This window comes from Pelobates fuscus, chromosome 2 (genome assembly GCF_036172605.1).
Source record: "Pelobates fuscus isolate aPelFus1 chromosome 2, aPelFus1.pri, whole genome shotgun sequence".
NCBI classification, from domain to species: Eukaryota; Metazoa; Chordata; class Amphibia; order Anura; family Pelobatidae; genus Pelobates; species Pelobates fuscus.
Genome location: NC_086318.1, coordinates 28,483,066 through 28,500,059, shown reverse-complemented (window position 1 = coordinate 28,500,059; position 16,994 = coordinate 28,483,066). Strand labels below are relative to the sequence as shown.

At 40.8% G+C, this 16,994-nt stretch overlaps 1 protein-coding gene across 1 annotated transcript in view; it reads left to right on the top strand.

Moving 5' to 3' along the window:
• Window positions 1-16,994, top strand: part of LOC134585411 (hatching enzyme 1.2-like) — a 66,345-nt gene that overhangs the window by 10,482 nt on the left and 38,869 nt on the right. Inside the window, exons 4-9 of the mRNA XM_063440824.1 lie at window positions 9,459-9,599; window positions 9,699-9,816; window positions 11,898-12,076; window positions 16,126-16,207; window positions 16,310-16,437; window positions 16,648-16,763. Of these exons, the coding sequence (XP_063296894.1) occupies window positions 9,459-9,599; window positions 9,699-9,816; window positions 11,898-12,076; window positions 16,126-16,207; window positions 16,310-16,437; window positions 16,648-16,763 (764 nt within the window). The remainder of the gene's footprint in view (window positions 1-9,458; window positions 9,600-9,698; window positions 9,817-11,897; window positions 12,077-16,125; window positions 16,208-16,309; window positions 16,438-16,647; window positions 16,764-16,994) is intronic.

Here is a 16,994-nt window from a genome sequence, read left to right as displayed (position 1 = left end):
ACCCCTTAAGACCGGAGGGCGTACTATTACGTCCTTTTAAAAGCGGCTCTAAACGCCGCCGGACGTAATAGTACGCCCTCCGGTTTTTAGTAACTTACCCGGTCGCTGGCGGTCCCACGCCGGCGATCGCGGTTCGGGGGACTCCCAGGGAGCCCCCCGCGGCACGTCCGCCCTCCAGGAGCCCTCCCGGCCATGTGAGAGTGAGGTCCTTGCGAGGACCTCACAATCACATGGCCGGTGTAGCTGCCTGCTGCATTGCCAGCAGGGGGACCAACTGTAATGACAGTTGGTCCCCCTGCTGGCTGAAAATCAAATAAAAATGTTTTAAAACAGTGTAAAAATAAATAAATTATATACTTAGATCATATATATATATTATATATATATGATCTAAGTATATATATACACATATACATACACACACATACACCGTCTAGGTGTATTTTAATATTAATATATATATAATTATATATATATATTAATATCAAATTACACGTAGACTGATACTGATTAAATATATATATAATTATTGTTATATATATATTTATAAATAATATATAAAAAATTAATATGTAAATACATAAAAAATTAAATAAAAAAAATAACTAAAAATAAAATATTAAAAAATATATAGATGTGTTTTATTTCGTTCTAACTGTATTCTGATATTAATATATATATATTTATATCAAAATACACTTATAACGAAATAATATATATATCTATATACATAAATATATACGTATATATCACTATATATACCTATATATAAATAAAAATATAAAAAAATATATATATATATACGTATATATACACATATGTATATATATACATATATTAATTCTACACATATATTTATGTAATAATTTTACATAATTAGGTATCCTAATTAATTACAATTAGCGGGACCTGCCTGACCACCCATGCCGAAAGTATAGGGAATTTAATTTGCTAGCACTATATTTAACCCTATAACTTTCCAAGACACCATAAAACCTGTACATGGGGGGTACTGTTTTACTCGGGAGACTTCGCTGAACACACATATTAGTGTTTCAAAACAGTAAAATGTATTACAACCATGATATCGCCAGTAAAAGTGACGTTTTTTGCATTTTTCACGCACAAACAGCCCTTACAGGGACGATATTATTGCTGCAATACTTTTTACTGTTTTGAAACACAAATATTTGTGTTCAGCGAAGTCTCCTGAGTACAACAGTACCCCTCATGTACAGGTTTTATGGTGTTTTAAAAAATTACAGCGTCAAATATAAGGCTTGTGTTTAATTTTTTTCACATTAAAATTCGCCAGATTGCTTACGTTGCCTTTATGACCCTATGGTAGCCCAAGAATGAAAATTACCCCTATGATGGCATACCATTTGCAATAGTAGACAACCAAAGGTATTGCAAATGGGGTATGTCCAGTCTTTTTTAGTAGCCACTTAGTCACAAACACTGGCCAAAATTGGCGTTTTTTGCATTTTTCACACACAAACAAATACAAACGCTAACTTTGGCCAGTGTTTGTGACCAAATGGCTACTAAAAAAGACTGGACATCGCTTATTTGCAATACCTTGGGTCGTCTACTATTGCAAATGGTATGCCATTATGGGTGTAAATTTATTTCCTGGGCTACTATACAGTCTCAATGGCAACGTAACCAATCTGACAAATTTCAATTTCAAATGTAACACGCTATATTTGACCCTGTAACTTCCCAAAACACCATAAAACCTGTACATAGGGGGTACTGTTTTACACGTGAGACTTTGCTGAATACAAATATGTGTATTTTATTGCAGTAAAAGCAAACAGTATTATGACATTGACAGTTAAAATGTCATGAAGAACGAAAAAAATAAAAAAATATCTTATTTTCTCCCATTTTTTTCATATTAAATTATGTTTCATAGCTAAATATTTGATATTAAATGAAAGCCCTGTTTCCCCTAAATAAAATGATATATAATAAGGGGGGGTGCATTTAATATGAAAGAGGTGAATTACGGTTGGACAGACATATAGCGCAAATGCCAGGTTTTGTTTACGTTTTGTTTCGTTCACAACTTGTACATTTGGCTGCGGTGTTAAGGGGTTAAAAAAAATAATAATAATAATAATAAAAAATAAAAAAACAATCCAGCGCATTCGCTTATTCACTAAACAATGATTTGAAATCTTAGAGATTGTTTTGAAACACCTCACCTAGGCAAAAAATAATGGAGGTTTAGTTACATTATATGATCATATATTGCATAAGCCTGCCACAATGGACATTCATTTATATATTTGGGAGTCCAGGCCAGCTCCTTGGTTTTGCACCCCTCCCTGTCACAGATGCCTCATTCCAGGACACTATTTAGCCTTGACTTGCAGGGAGTCCTAGTAAGGAAGTATTTCCCAAGTAAGTGGATTAATCTCATAAGAGCAAGCATTAGGCTTCTAGAGTAGGACCTGCCAAGAATGGGGTACATTGACGTTGTGGCAGGCTTATGCAATGTATGACCAAATATAATGTAACTAAACCCCCATTAGTTTTTTATGTAATATTTTTACATAATTAAGTAATTTTATTGATTGCAATTTGAATCTGCTAACACTGTATTTAATACTGTAACTTTCCATGACACCCTAAAACCTGTACATGGGGGGTTTGACTCGGGAGACTACGCTGAGCACAAATATTAGTGTTTCAAAACCATAAAACATATCACAGCGATGATATTATCAGTAAAAGTGAGATTGTTTGCATTTTTCACACACAAAAGGCACTTTCGCTGATGATATCATTTTTGTGATATGTTTTACTGATTTGAAACACTAATATTGGTGTTCAGCGAAGTCTCCAAAGTATAACAGTACCCCCTATGTACAGGTTTTATAGTAAGTTGGTGAGAGCACACTAAAAAACATGCATATTACCATCCATGTATACATAAATCAGTCTCACATGGTCATGAGCCATTTATATAAGCTGGCTTAGACTAAGAGTATTGAAATCAGTACAGGTGGTCTTCAGGTGCCAGACTGCCTTCTCCGTGTTGTCCTTATGATATTTTACCAGATATTCCATGATGCAGGAAATCAGCAAAACATTTAATTTATTAGACAAACTTATTACAAGACAGCTTTAAAACCAAAATAAAATAGTCTACTATACGTATAAACTGGTACTTGACGCGTTATATTTAAAGATCTGAACGGAGAGAATGGAGAATGGACTTTTGAATACCTTATTGAATACCCAGGGTTGTCTACTTTAAAAAATATGTACATGTGAGGTGTGATTCTGTAGCGTTACTTACCTTATCCGGGGGCCGGCCGCGGTCCTCTCTTCAAGCCGCGCGCGGTCCTGCGGCTGCACGAGCCGCGCGCCGCTCATCCGACTCTCCTAGCGGGAAGACGGGCAGTGACCGCGAGATGCGGTCACGTGTCCCGCCTGCAGCTAAGAGCGCGCCGCGAGTCTCGGGCGCGCTCTTAAAGAGACAGTGGGAGCCTAAATTGCAAAAAGGCTCCCATTGGCTCCTGTCATGCCAATCACCCCATACACTTACCTGTTGGGGGTGTGGAAGTGACAGGAGCCAATCACATTAGTTTGAAGGCTACTTATACTCACCCTTTTCCCTTAGTTCCTTGCCCTATCGTGGTTTCTGCTACAGTTCCCTTTAGTGCTTGTTGTGTTCAGTTGTGTTTCTCCGTATTTGACCTTGGCTTTGTATTCTGACTTCGTTTTCGCTTTATCCTTGTCTGTACTGTTTGCCGGCTTGCTGATTCCTGTGTACCAGACCCTGGCTAGTTCTCGTTTACGCTGTCTCTTTGTGCCCTTGACCTCGGATCGTTCCTGACTCTGTACTTCTCCTATTACGTCGAGTCCGGCCACTCTAAGGTCCGGTAGACGTATCTTTCCTCTGTGCTGTCTTCTGTTTGGCTGGATCCTGCGTGTAGGGGTATATACTCGTTACATTATGATAGGGCCATGGACCCCGCAGATTTAGTTCAACAGATGGCGTCCCATGAGGCTAGATTTGTAGAGCAGGATCACCGTATGGATCAGATAGCTCAGGCTCTCCAGACGCTCTTAGCTAGAACCATTCCAGCAACCGCACCTAACCCTCCTACACCTCTGCTTCCTGAAGTATCGACTGTGCCTAATGCTACGGCCCATTTAACGCCTCCTCCTAGGTATGGAGGGGATTCTAAGACATGCAGAGGGTTCATTAACCAAATAGAGTTTCATTTTGAGATGTATCCACGTTCATTTCCCACAGAGAGGTCTAAAGTTGGGTTCTTTATGCACCAACTTACCGACAAAGCACTTGAATGGGCAAACCCTATTTGGGAGGCTAATGGACCTATGGTGCATGACTTTCACAGTTTCCTTACAGCTTTTCGCAGAACTTCTGACACTATGAAAAGGTCTAAGAATGCAGCAAGAGCATTAATGAGGGTTAAACAGGGTTCTAGGTCTGTGGCTGATTACGCTATACAGTTTCGTACCCTTGCCTCACAGGTCGATTGGACCAACAATGGGTTAACTACTGCCTTCATGGAAGGCTTATCAGACTCTATATTGGATGAGGTAGCAGCTAAGGAGCTTCCTGTTGCCTTAGAGCACCTTATTGACTACCTCATCGATATAGATAATAGGATTCATGACAGGCTCTATACCAAGAACAGGAATAGACGTTTTGTTACACCTATTCACCCCAGAGTTAATACACCGGAGAGTGTAAAAGTATCTGAAGAGGAACCCATGCAATTAGGGGTTGCCAAACTCTCTGATAATGAAAAATTACATAGGAGAAGGGAGGGACTCTGCCTATATTGTGGTAGGAGAGACCATATGGTAAAGGAGTGTCCTTTGCTCCCGGAAAACTCTCGCACCTAAGACCTTATAGGGGACTGGCCTTAGGTGTGATTTCTAAGTCTCCTACATTGCCTCCTAACCGACTGCTTTTCCCTGTTTCTTTACATATGGGAGAGAGTTGTATAGTTGAAAACATATACGCCCTGGTTGACTCTGGGGCAGCTGAGAATTTTATAGACTCTGGTTTTGTAAAGAAAAACAATATTCCCATCAGGGAGAAGGAGATACCCTTGGCCGTTGAGGCCATAGATGGTAGACCATTGATATCTCCAGTTGTTACTCACGAGACTGCACCGCTACACATGTACACAGGGGTTCTACACTATGAAACCATTCGGTTCCAGGTCATCACCTCTCCCTCTTCACAGTTGGTGTTAGGGTATCCATGGTTACGTGCCCCAGCAGTATTCCAAGAATTTATTAATGATGTCTTAAGGGACTTTATTCACTCATTTGTTATTGTGTACTTGAATGACATTTTAATATATTCTACAGACTTACACACTCATCACAGACATGTTACGACAGTTCTGAAGACCCTTCTTGCTAATGGTCTTTATTGCAAACTAGAAAAATGTCTATTCGACCAATCCGAGGTCCAGTTTTTAGGGTATTTGATTTCCGCTAAGGGTTTTCGGATGGATCCCCAGAAGCTCGCTGCGGTCATAGAATGGCCTCTGCCGCAAGGTCTGAAAGCCATCCAGCGTTTTCTGGGTTTCTCTAATTATTATAGACGTTTTATCAAAGGTTTTTCGTCTATCGTAGCACCTATTACTCGTATGACTAAAAAGGATGGCAATACACGTGCCTGGTCTACCGAGGCACTTCAGGCTTTTGACTTTTTTAAGACTACGTTCGCCTCTGCACCTATTTTACAGCATCCTGTCCCCTCATTGCCATATATACTTGAGGTTGATGCTTCCGATATAGGGGTAGGTGCTGTCTTATCCCAAAGAGAGTCTCCTGACAAGCCATTGCATCCTTGTGGCTTCTTTTCTAAACAAATGTCCAAAGCAGAAAGGAATTATGATGTGGGTTATCGCGAACTCCTTTCTATCATTTTAGCACTCAAAGAATGGAGACATTTGTTAGAGGGCACTAAGGATCCTATCCTCATATTTACGGATCATAAGAACCTATCCTACCTTAGCGAAGCTAAAAGATTGTCTTCCAGGCAGGCTAGGTGGTCACTGTTCTTGTCTCATTTTAATTATATAATCACCTATAGGCCAGGTGATCGGAACACTAAAGCGGACGCTCTGTCCAGACAGTTCGAGACTATTGACAAACAGGAGATTGATGTCACTCCTGTCATTCCCCCAGACAGGATAATAGCAACTACTATATTGTCTATTTCCTCGTCCCTCTTGCAGGCCATACAAGCGAAACAAAGCATGGCACCTAGCGAGAGGCCTAATGATAAATTGTTCGTTGACGTTCCCGAGAGACGGGATATTCTGTCACTGTATCATGATACTAAGACTGCTGGACATCCTGGTATTTCCAAAACGGTGTCAGCCGTTTCTCGGTATTTCTGGTGCGATACCTTACGTAAGGATGTTACTGACTATATAAGTGCTTGTACTACTTGTGCATGTATGAAATCCTCTCGTAGAGTTCCTTGTGGGCTGTTGCATCCGTTACCCGTTCCCGAGAGACCTTGGTCTAATCTATCAATGGATTTTATTGTTGAATTACCCCCTTCAAATGGTAACACAGTCATCCTAATGATAGTAGATCGGTTTTCCAAAATGGCTCACTTTGTGTCTCTTCGCAAGTTGCCCACTTCCAAGGAACTGGCTCTTATCTTCGCTAGAGAAGTGTTTCGATTACATGGTATTCCCTTATCTATTGTATCCGATAGGGGTAGCCAATTTATTTCCAGGTTCTGGAAAGCCTTTTGTTCGGAGATGGGTATTTCTCTCTCGTTTTCTTCCGCTTACCATCCCCAGTCTAATGGAGATGCTGAACGTGCCAACCAGTCTCTGGAGCAGTACCTCCGTTGTTTTGTGTCTCACCATCAGGACAATTGGTCTGACCTGCTTCCTTGGGCTGAATTTGCTCGGAATAACGCCACTCATGATTCTTCCGTCAAAAGCCCTTTTTACGTTGTCTATGGCCAGCATCCCGTGGTTCTTCCGGCTCGTTGTCTATGGCCAGCATCCCGTGGTTCTTCCGGCTGCATTCTCCTCACAGGGCATGCCAGTTCTGGATGAGCATTTGGCTGGTTTGCGTAATACTTGGGAGCAGGTTCAGCATTCTTTGGTGGACTCTGCTGCCTGCCAGAAGGCTCAGGCTGACAAGCATCGCAGAGCGGCTCCTTCCTATGTTGTGGGGGACAGGGTTTTGCTTTCCATACGGAATATTCGCCTCCGGGTGCCTTCTATGAAATTGGCTCCCCGCTTCATTGGTCCTTATCGCATTATACATAAGGTTAATCCCGTTTCTTATGCCTTGGGTCTGCCTAAGAATCTGCGTATACCTAATGTATTTCACACCTCGTTGTTGAAGCCTTACGTACGCAACCGCTATACCCGGCATACTCCCCCTCCCCCTCCTGTCTCTGTGGAGGGTCATGAGGAGTTCGAAGTGTCTGCTGTTATTGACTCTCGTTTCCTTAGGGGTCGGCTTCAGTACTTGGTACATTGGAAGGGTTATGGGCCTGAGGAGCGCAGTTGGATTTCTGCGGATGCTGTTCATGCTCCCCGCCTTGTACGTTCTTTCCATTCGCGTTTTCCTGCCAGGCCTGGTCCTGCCCGCCCGGAGGGCGTGTCCTCGGGGGGGGGGGGGTACTGTAGCGTTACTTACCTTATCCGGGGGCCGGCCGCGGTCCTCTCTTCAAGCCGCGCGCGGTCCTGCGGCTCCAGGAGCCGCGCGCGGCTCATCCGACTCTCCTAGCGGGAAGACGGGCAGTGACCGCGAGATGCGGTCACGTGTCCCGCCTGCAGCTAAGAACGCGCCGCGAGTCTCGGGCGCGCTCTTAAAGAGACAGTGGGAGCCTAAATTGCAAAAAGGCTCCCATTGGCTCCTGTCATGCCGATCACCCCATACACTTACCTGTTGGGGGTGTGGAAGTGACAGGAGCCAATCACATTAGTTTGAAGGCTACTTATACTCACCCTTTTCCCTTAGTTCCTTGCCCTATCATGGTTTCTGCTACAGTTCCCTTTGGTGCTTGTTGTGTTCAGTTGTGTTTCTCCATATTTGACCTTGGCTTTGTATTCTGACTTCGTTTTCTCTTTATCCTTGTCTGTACTGTTTGCCGGCTTGATGATTCCTGTGTACCAGACCCCGGCTAGTTCTCGTTTACGCTGTCTCTTTGTGCCCTTGACCTCGGATCGTTCCTGACTCTGTACTACTCCTATTACGTCGAGTCCGGCCACTCTATGGTCCGGTAGACGTATCTTTCCTCTGTGCTGTCTTCTGTTTGGCTGGATCCTGCGTGTAGGGGTATATACTCGTTACAGATTCAGAGATTTATGACAGATAGCAGTGTTATAATGTAACTATTGATACATTTTAAAAATATAAATTTTGAAACAGCAATGTCCTACTTGTACGTATAGCCCTATAACTTGCAAACAAGTTAACATTGTGTATTTCTAAACTCAGGACAAAATTTAGAAACTATTCTGCAAGGATGTTTTTTGGCGGTTGTACATGCGTAACATATTTTGGGGTTCAAAATTAGAAAAAGTATTTTTTTTTTAATTTTTTCATCATATTTTATACTTTTTTATAGTTAATTATATGTAATGATGAAAATGATGGTATCTTTAGAAAGACCATTTAATGGCAAGGAAACGGTATATAATATGTGTGGGCACAGTAAATGAGTAAGAGGAAAATTACAGCTAAACACAAACACCGCAGAAATGTAAAAACCGTCCTGGTCCTTAACGGTAAGAAAATTGAAAAACGGTCTGGTCACTAAGGGGTTAAATGATTGAAGAATCTGATGGTGGTAGGCAGGCTATTCCAAAGGAAGCGAGCTATCCGCGAGAAGTCCAGCAGCCCGCGAGAAGTCCTGCAAGTGTGAGTTGGCCCTACGGGTGCGTCAAGGAGAAGGTCAAGGACAGAGAGGAGAGACCGAGAAGGGGCATATTTGTGGATCAGTGAAGCTAGATATAAGATATAAGAGGAGCTAGAATTGTTCAGTGATTTATAGGTATGGATTAGTACTTTGAATTGATTCCTTTAAGATACAGGAAACCAATGTAAGTTCAGACAGAGGTGTGAGAGGAGTGACTGGAGAGGAAAATCAGTCTCGCTGCAGCATTCATTACAGACTGTAGCTGGGCAATGCTGCTACAATTAAAGGGCTACAATTAAATGAATACTGTAAGCAGTCAAAGTACTACTGCCTTAGAAGTTGTTATAGAGCAAGAAATAGTTGCAGCGATATGCTGAGAGCACTGGGTGCTTCAGCTAGGTTGTTCAAATTTGGACAGATTCATGTAATGTAAAAGCTGAATTTTGCCATTTTAATACAGTATTACATTTTTAAGATTAGTTGGGTTCAAGTTTTACAGTAGACTGTAGGTGATCTGAGATATATAACTAATAAAAAAAAATTATTTCAGGTATCATTGACCAACTACTAGAAGGTGACATCGCCCCTCGCCCTGCCCCTTTTCGTGGTGCCATGGTCTGTTCAAACTGCTTTTGGCCAGCATCCCAAGATGGGACAATTATTGTACCTTATATGATTGCCTCTACATACAGTAAGCTATTCCCATTAGTTAACAACTTGGGAGTTTTGGTGCTCTCTCTTTTTATTTTCACGTTAATATCTTTAACTTACTTTTTCCTTCTATTCCCAGCGGAGAATGAAAAATCAACAATTAAAGCAGCAATCAGTCAGTTTGAACTCCTCACCTGTGTGAAGTTTGTTGAAAAAACATCAGAAAATCATTATATCAGCATAGAGAATGCAAATGGGTAAGATCAAATCAAAGGTGGTGAAGTCATATTTGGTAAGATAAAAAGACAAACTGTATAGTTTAACTAGAGTTGGGTTAAAGTCACCTGTAATAATAAATAATGAATATTCATAGTCTAACAGATGGATCATGGAAGTATGCTTCCCTACAGTGTTTTGAAGTGGTCATGGTGGTATGTTACTAGCCAACTAATCAGACCACCCATGATCATATTGCAAAGCATGAGAAATGTTCCCATGCTTCACTTAGTGTTATCTGTCATAGGGTAGGAAGCCTATGAAAGTGCTTTCCCCACTAGGAATGCTCATTCTGCAGTGAGCCCTCCATATGTGAAGACAGATCATTTTTTTTTTGGTGCAGTGATGTTTATTTTTATGGCTTTTTTTTCTTTTTTTTTCAATCAGCTTTTTTTATTTTACTTAGTAGCATTGGGAATTATGATTTTTTATTTGCCCTTTTTTGGGACTGAAGAAAAGTATTGGGAGAAAAAAAGACTTCTGATGGTAAGTATCATTTTTTTTTTATTAACGGTTTTACATTTTATTACACCCTCCTCACTATTATTATGTTATAGAGGTAGGTAGGTCATTTGTTTAAGGGGGTGATAGGGGATTGGTTTCCCCTAGCCTTAAAGGGGAGTTTACTGTAAAATAGGAAGGTGGATCATGTCCACCCTCATATTTTTTTATGATTAATTAGGGCCCCCGACTCAACAGCATGAGTACGTGCTAATGGAGAGGACAAAAGGTCCCCACATCCTTTAAAACATACAAGGACCCTCACTCTCTGGCATGGGTAGGGCTAGGGGAGAGGACACTAGGTCCCCCTTTTATACATATTAGGACATGGGTGGGTACCAGGGAAGGAGACGCTAGGTCCCTCCCTTAAAATTTTAAGTATTCCCAGGAGGGTGCATGGGGGCGTTTCCCTGTGAGATTGAAACTTTTATAGCAAATTGGCAGCAATGGCTGCCCAGTTATTAGTTTTAATGTTAGTAGACATGCACACCCCCAACTTCCAGATGAATGTTGGGGGCATAAAGAGGTAAAATATCTCTATTATAGCGATACATGGGTCTTATTGAACCCCCCAGGATTTTTTTTTCTTTTGTAATGAGGCGACTGGCTAACAAACACTGACCAGCTGTTGCATAATTAATTCTTGTGCTGCTTTGGGTTTTTGACTAGCACTGCCAGCGGGCAAACCGTTGGGCTATTTTTTTAGTCAAGGATCAGAGTTGAATACTCTTATTCTGGATTTCCTGCATTTTGAAAAGAATATGTGTAGTGGAGCGCTGATTAAATAAAAATAAATGAGAGTGGGGTTAACAGATAGGAAACCTAACAACCTATAGAATATAGAGCAAATACATAACTAGATTAACCCTTCTCTCCTAATAGATCATAGATCTGACCTTACTAGTACACTCAAGATAAGTAAAAAATAATTTATTATAAAATACAGACAAAATATAAAAGCAAACAATAACTTTTGCATATAAGATGTCTATTTAAATAACTAAATGAAAGCCATGTATAAAGTCCAGACCTTATTTGAATGCTCGGCGTCTCGAGTCAGCAAAAATATGTGGTGCTGAAAAAAGTATATCAAATAATAGTCCTTTTGTAGTCCAAGTGATGGCTGGCAATGTTGGGAGTCAGACCTCTCCAGATGCGTTTCTCCGCTTCGGCGGCTTTCTCAATGGATTCTTGTATAATGTTTCAATTAAGCAAAACGTTTTGTTACTTCTGTATAGCTTTGGACATAGAATAATCTCTTTATTTTCAAACCCGTGAAACAATGACCGTGTTAGCATAATAACAAAAGTCATTCAATTTTTTTTTTTCTTTTTAATTAATTTCCAAAATGGAAAAATACTTATTTAACAAAAGGGTTGTGTCATGCAATCACGGCTAAAAGAGCAGAACATTCCGTGCTGACGGCCGATTTCTTTATGGACCTGAACGTAATGACAGAAAATATTGCCATGAATACTTAAAGGGTTTAATAACCTACTAATTGTTTTTGATCTAATATGCTAACATTCAACAAACATATGTATGCTGTTGTTTTTTTTAGGTGCTGGTCAGTTCTTGGGAAAGTTGGTGGAAAACAGAGTTTGAGCCTGAGTACAAATGGCTGCATGACTAGCGGAACAATCCAACATGAAACGATGCATGCGCTGGGATTTTACCATGAGCAGAGTAGAAGTGACAGGGATGATTTTGTGAAAATCATATGGTTTTACATTAATGTAGGTGAGCAATTAACAAATCGAAATCCAGTAGAAGAGAAGTTCAAATGGGCTGTGAGAGGATGCCAGGAACCCTATTTAGCTTTTAACTTCATATTCTGTAAATCAATAGTTCCCAAACCAGTCCTCATGGCCCACCAACAATCCATGATTTATGTATTTCCCTGTTTTTTCCTAAGGAGATACTGACAAAACCTGGGTCTTGATGACTGGTTTGGGAAACAGTGCTGTAAATGATAGACCACCTTTTCTGTAACCAGTAGGTTCTAGACTTTGAATATTATCCCCCAAAAATGCAACACTGTGCTTATAACATACACAGAGCAATTCCTTACAATAAACAGATCTTAGTAATTTAAAGTGTCACAATGAGCAAATGTTAAAACTTTTAAAGCGACAATGTGCAAAATGCTTTTAAAGTGTCAGTGATGCACAAAATAGTAATTTATGCTTAAAATATTATTGCAATCAACCAAATGGTTCTCGCTGCAAAAAGAACATATGTGCAAATAAAATAAATATAAATTATCTTTAAAATCCCCTAATAGAAAAACCCACATTTGCACTTATGTTCTCCACTTGCTCCACCACATACACTGCAGCAGTTTACGAAGGGAAAGAAATGAGGGGAGGAACTTCTTATACCACTGCAATGTATGTGGTGGAGCGAATGGAGAACATAAGTGGGATGTTATATCCTCTCTTTCTGAAGCTATTTGAACCCAGAGTCATCTGGTAGGGGCTCTGGAACATGTGAGTTTATCCAGTAGGGATTTTACATTTGTTTTATTTGTACTACGTACATATGTTATTTTTTAAATGAGAACCAGTTTGTGGATTGAAAGAATATTTGATGTATAAGTCTATCTTGGAGAACTGTCACGTTAAAGATTTTTTGCACATTGTCACTTTAAAAGTTTTAACATTTCACATTGTGACTGTAGCGGAGAGCTGGTCTTTCACAGGTTAACTCCACTAAAGATCCCAGTGAGGCTCAGGAACAAGTAGTAAAATACCATAGAATAATAATCACAGCAAGCAAGGTAATCCACGAATATCCCCATACAGATCCCAGTGACTGGACGACACACAGCATCAGGAGCAGAACTGAACTTTTAATCACTCAACCTTCTTTTAAAGCTTTTTCCCATGCAAGGGAGGGATTCACATTAATTATACAGTACACCAATCATACATGAGTTGCCACCCACACATCCCCTCCCCTTAGTATGACTCATAATCCCATTTTGCAGGACACAGTTCACCTGGTTTTCTGAATGTACCCCTAAACATAGGGGTACCCCTTTAAATGTTACATCCCCTGGTAGCCCTGATCTGGGTGAGTGACATATTCAAAAATCACCCAGATTGGACCATGGGTTTGGGAAATTCCTGGAGGTAGTAAAAAGACCGACCGCGCTGAAGTAACAGCAAAATGGGTTCCATACGTTTTGGCCCTGCGGTCAGTCACAGAAAAAGGGAATAAAATGCACGAACGGCTTGGGTTATGGAGACTGGGGAGGATTCGGATAAACCCCCTACACGAATTGAGGGCAGTGTGGAGGTCTCAGCTGTGTTTGCCTAGCCGAGTGTCCGATTTGGGTTCCAGACACTCGACGGCAAAACACCGCTGTTCGGGAGTTTAAGATGGACGCCGCCACGTGTTCGTCTCCCGAATGGCGGCCACCCAGAGGACAAAGCACACACTGCACTGATTGCCAATTACCCGTTTGCAACATTGTTGCGAACGGTAATTGGAGGCACACTTATTCCTGGGGTGGTCTGATTGTTCGGTAGTTTCACTCGCATAATAACTGGAGTGATTTTACCAAACAATCAGACGAATGCTGCATACAACATACATACATACGGCAAAAATTAACCGAAAGCATATGAACACAGATAATTTTGAGGACAGCCCAACGCCATCCACTACAGTGACACTTTATATTAATAATTTGTGCACACATTGTATGGAATGACACAGTGTAGGTTTTTAAAGTGCAGTACATTATTGATTGGTTGATATTAGATGATTTGCACTTTGTATGTTTGGTTTCTTCAATGGTACAATTGAACTTTCTGCTCTGTATTCATCCAAGGGCCTCACATTCCGATCTTAGTAAATTATTTTCTAGACTTTAATTGAAATGATTAAGCAAAAAAAAAACAAAAAACATTTGGCCTCAAAAGAATTTCCTGGGGGGCGGGGCCTGACCGCCATGCAGGACAGTCGCACGACACGACAGCTCCTGCAATCAGGTGAACTTTAAGCAATTGAAAGCTGACCTGGTACCTTCCTGAAGACCAGAAACCACAGTCCGGTACATGAGGGGGCACTGGGTCTGAGGTGAGGCTTGCAATCCCTGTTTTAGTCCCTCAGAGAGACACATGTCGTCCGCATAGGATGAGGCCTACTCAGGCGGTGAGCGGGGTGGACGGCCGCTACCCCGCTATCCTGCCAGACAGTGTCACACCAGACTCCCTCAAGCTCGTGGATCTGGCCCCGTCTCCCCCCCTTGGGCCGGTGGGGGTTATCCCGGTCCCTGCCCCGAGACCCCTGCGGCAACAGTGACCCCGCAACAACGAAACAACACCGCACTGTGGATGAAACCCGGAGCCACATGTAAAATGGCGGCAACCTCGAATCTGACAGCCCATACCCAGCGGCATACAAACCCTCCCTCTTGGCTGGCTAAACTCCCCATAGTACCATGGTGGAGGCTAACGACGAGGATGGGGAGATCAAATCAGTTGGGGCTCTGTGTTGTGCCCACCCAGTACCCGCCAGATCAGAACCGCTAAGAGTAAGGGCCCACAGACAGCGAACAAGATGGAGATGACGGCAGACCAGCGAAGCAGCCCACGCAGCTCCCATCAAATTTACCTTCGGATCGGCCCAGCACGGGGCAACAATTCAAAGAGGGATCCCAACCTGCTACGCCTATACAACAGGGCTACGGCACCTGAAGACAGCTCACATGAACTCTCAATACTGCAGCCAGAATCCATAGTCAATGCAGCTTATAGCTGGAGAGAGACACTTGAAGCAAGCTCCTGAGATGGCTGTGATATCTGCTACCAACATGCTGTAACATCTAATACCATTTGGAGCTTAAATCTTTACCCTGGGCCCTCTCCTATTGATATCTGCCTTTTAATAACGCTTGCCTTCCCTTATTAACCCTTCTTTAGCCTAAGGGGCTGCTCTGCTCATCACATAGCCGGGGGAGTCTCCGGGGCAAAATAATAATTTTATGTAACCACTATTTGTTTAGCATAACTAACCTAAAGCTTAATGATAATCTATGAGCCTGCCTGAGGTCTTCTCTTTCTCTAACTCTTGAAACGCATAATCTGTCCTCTAGGCATGCAAGCATACCACCATGAAAAGTGCAGTCTCTGTGACATAAGTTAAACCCCCTAGAGACTAACTGTGCTGTATTCATATGACATGTCACTTATACAACAAGCATATAGTTTAACATTTAGCGACTCAACCTTGTTTATATAAAAAATGTGCAATGTCTCTGCTACCACACTGCTATTACCGCATGTATCCTTAATGTTTGCACCAACTGTCGTGGTAGTGCAAAACTGCTTGTTAACTCTGTGCACAAATAAAATAAAGAATTGAAAAAAAAAAAAAAGAATTTCCTAAAAAAAAAAGTTTTGACTGCAAAATTTTGTGAAGCCCCCCAAAATGTTGGAATATCTGAAAATTAAGTTAAATGGTACATATTGTGTCCCTTTAATAAAAAAAAATAAAAAAATAAAATCTAGAACTGTAAATTAGGGGTCCAAAGTTAATATTAGCTGGCAGTGGCTACTAGCAGCAGGCACAGCAAATGTAATTCTGAATAAACGGAAACGGCTCAGCTATTGCACTATTTGGATAATTTGTGGATCTGGGTTTATTTCAAATTAGAATTCAGAAATTTGATTAGATTGGCCCAAATTCGGTAAATTTCAGTTCGGAAAAAAAAGTCTTGTAAGTTTCTTGCAATGAGTATTATAACTGTTTATATGACTTACACCGATATTTTTGAGCAGCAATGCGGAGGAACTTTCAGAAGAGAAATTCAAATAATCTGGGCCTTCCGTATGATTATACCTCGATCATGCATTATTCACGGTAGGTTAAGTTCTAAATTAGAGATGTGACGAGCTTTGTTATAATGATCTTTTCCATATCCTGCATCTTTACAACAATATAATGTCACCTCTTTCTTTACAGAACTGCTTTCACCACCGTAAATGGTAAAAGTACTATAGTGCCAAAACCTGACCCTAATGTGGATATTGGACAGAGAGATGGGATGAGTCATCTGGATGTAAAGAAAATACATATACAATATAAATGCAGTAAGTTTTTTTTTTTTTTTTTAAAGGTATACTGTTTCTATTGCTGGCAACAGAGCTAATTTCAAGCAAAATTATAATATTGAAAAAAAATGATAATGTCATGTGCAAAGGTTACTGAAAATAGCTATTGTTTATTAGTAAAATTCTGATTCTGACAATGTGACATTTCTATCAGTTTTTCAAACAAAATCCAAATTTTCTGTTTTTCAGTTCTCTGTCGGACAAAGTTTACACAATTTACTTCCGGCTCGTTCTCATCTGACGATATCACCTTTGGAAAAGATAAAACCTGTGTCTGGTTTTTTCAAACTCCATCGCCCCGTAAGGTTAATATAAAACAAATTTGATAAATTCAATGTTGCCAGTCACAGTTAGCGTTTTGTTCTCCTAATCGTGGACATTCAGATTATTAGGCATTCAAATGCAATTCGGGAAAGATATTTTATGGATTAAATGCCAAATTGCTTTCTAGTTGAAATGTTAAAAATCATTAAACATTATAAGATGTTTAGTATATAAAAGGGCTGATAATGAACTATTAAAAATCACTTTACCAG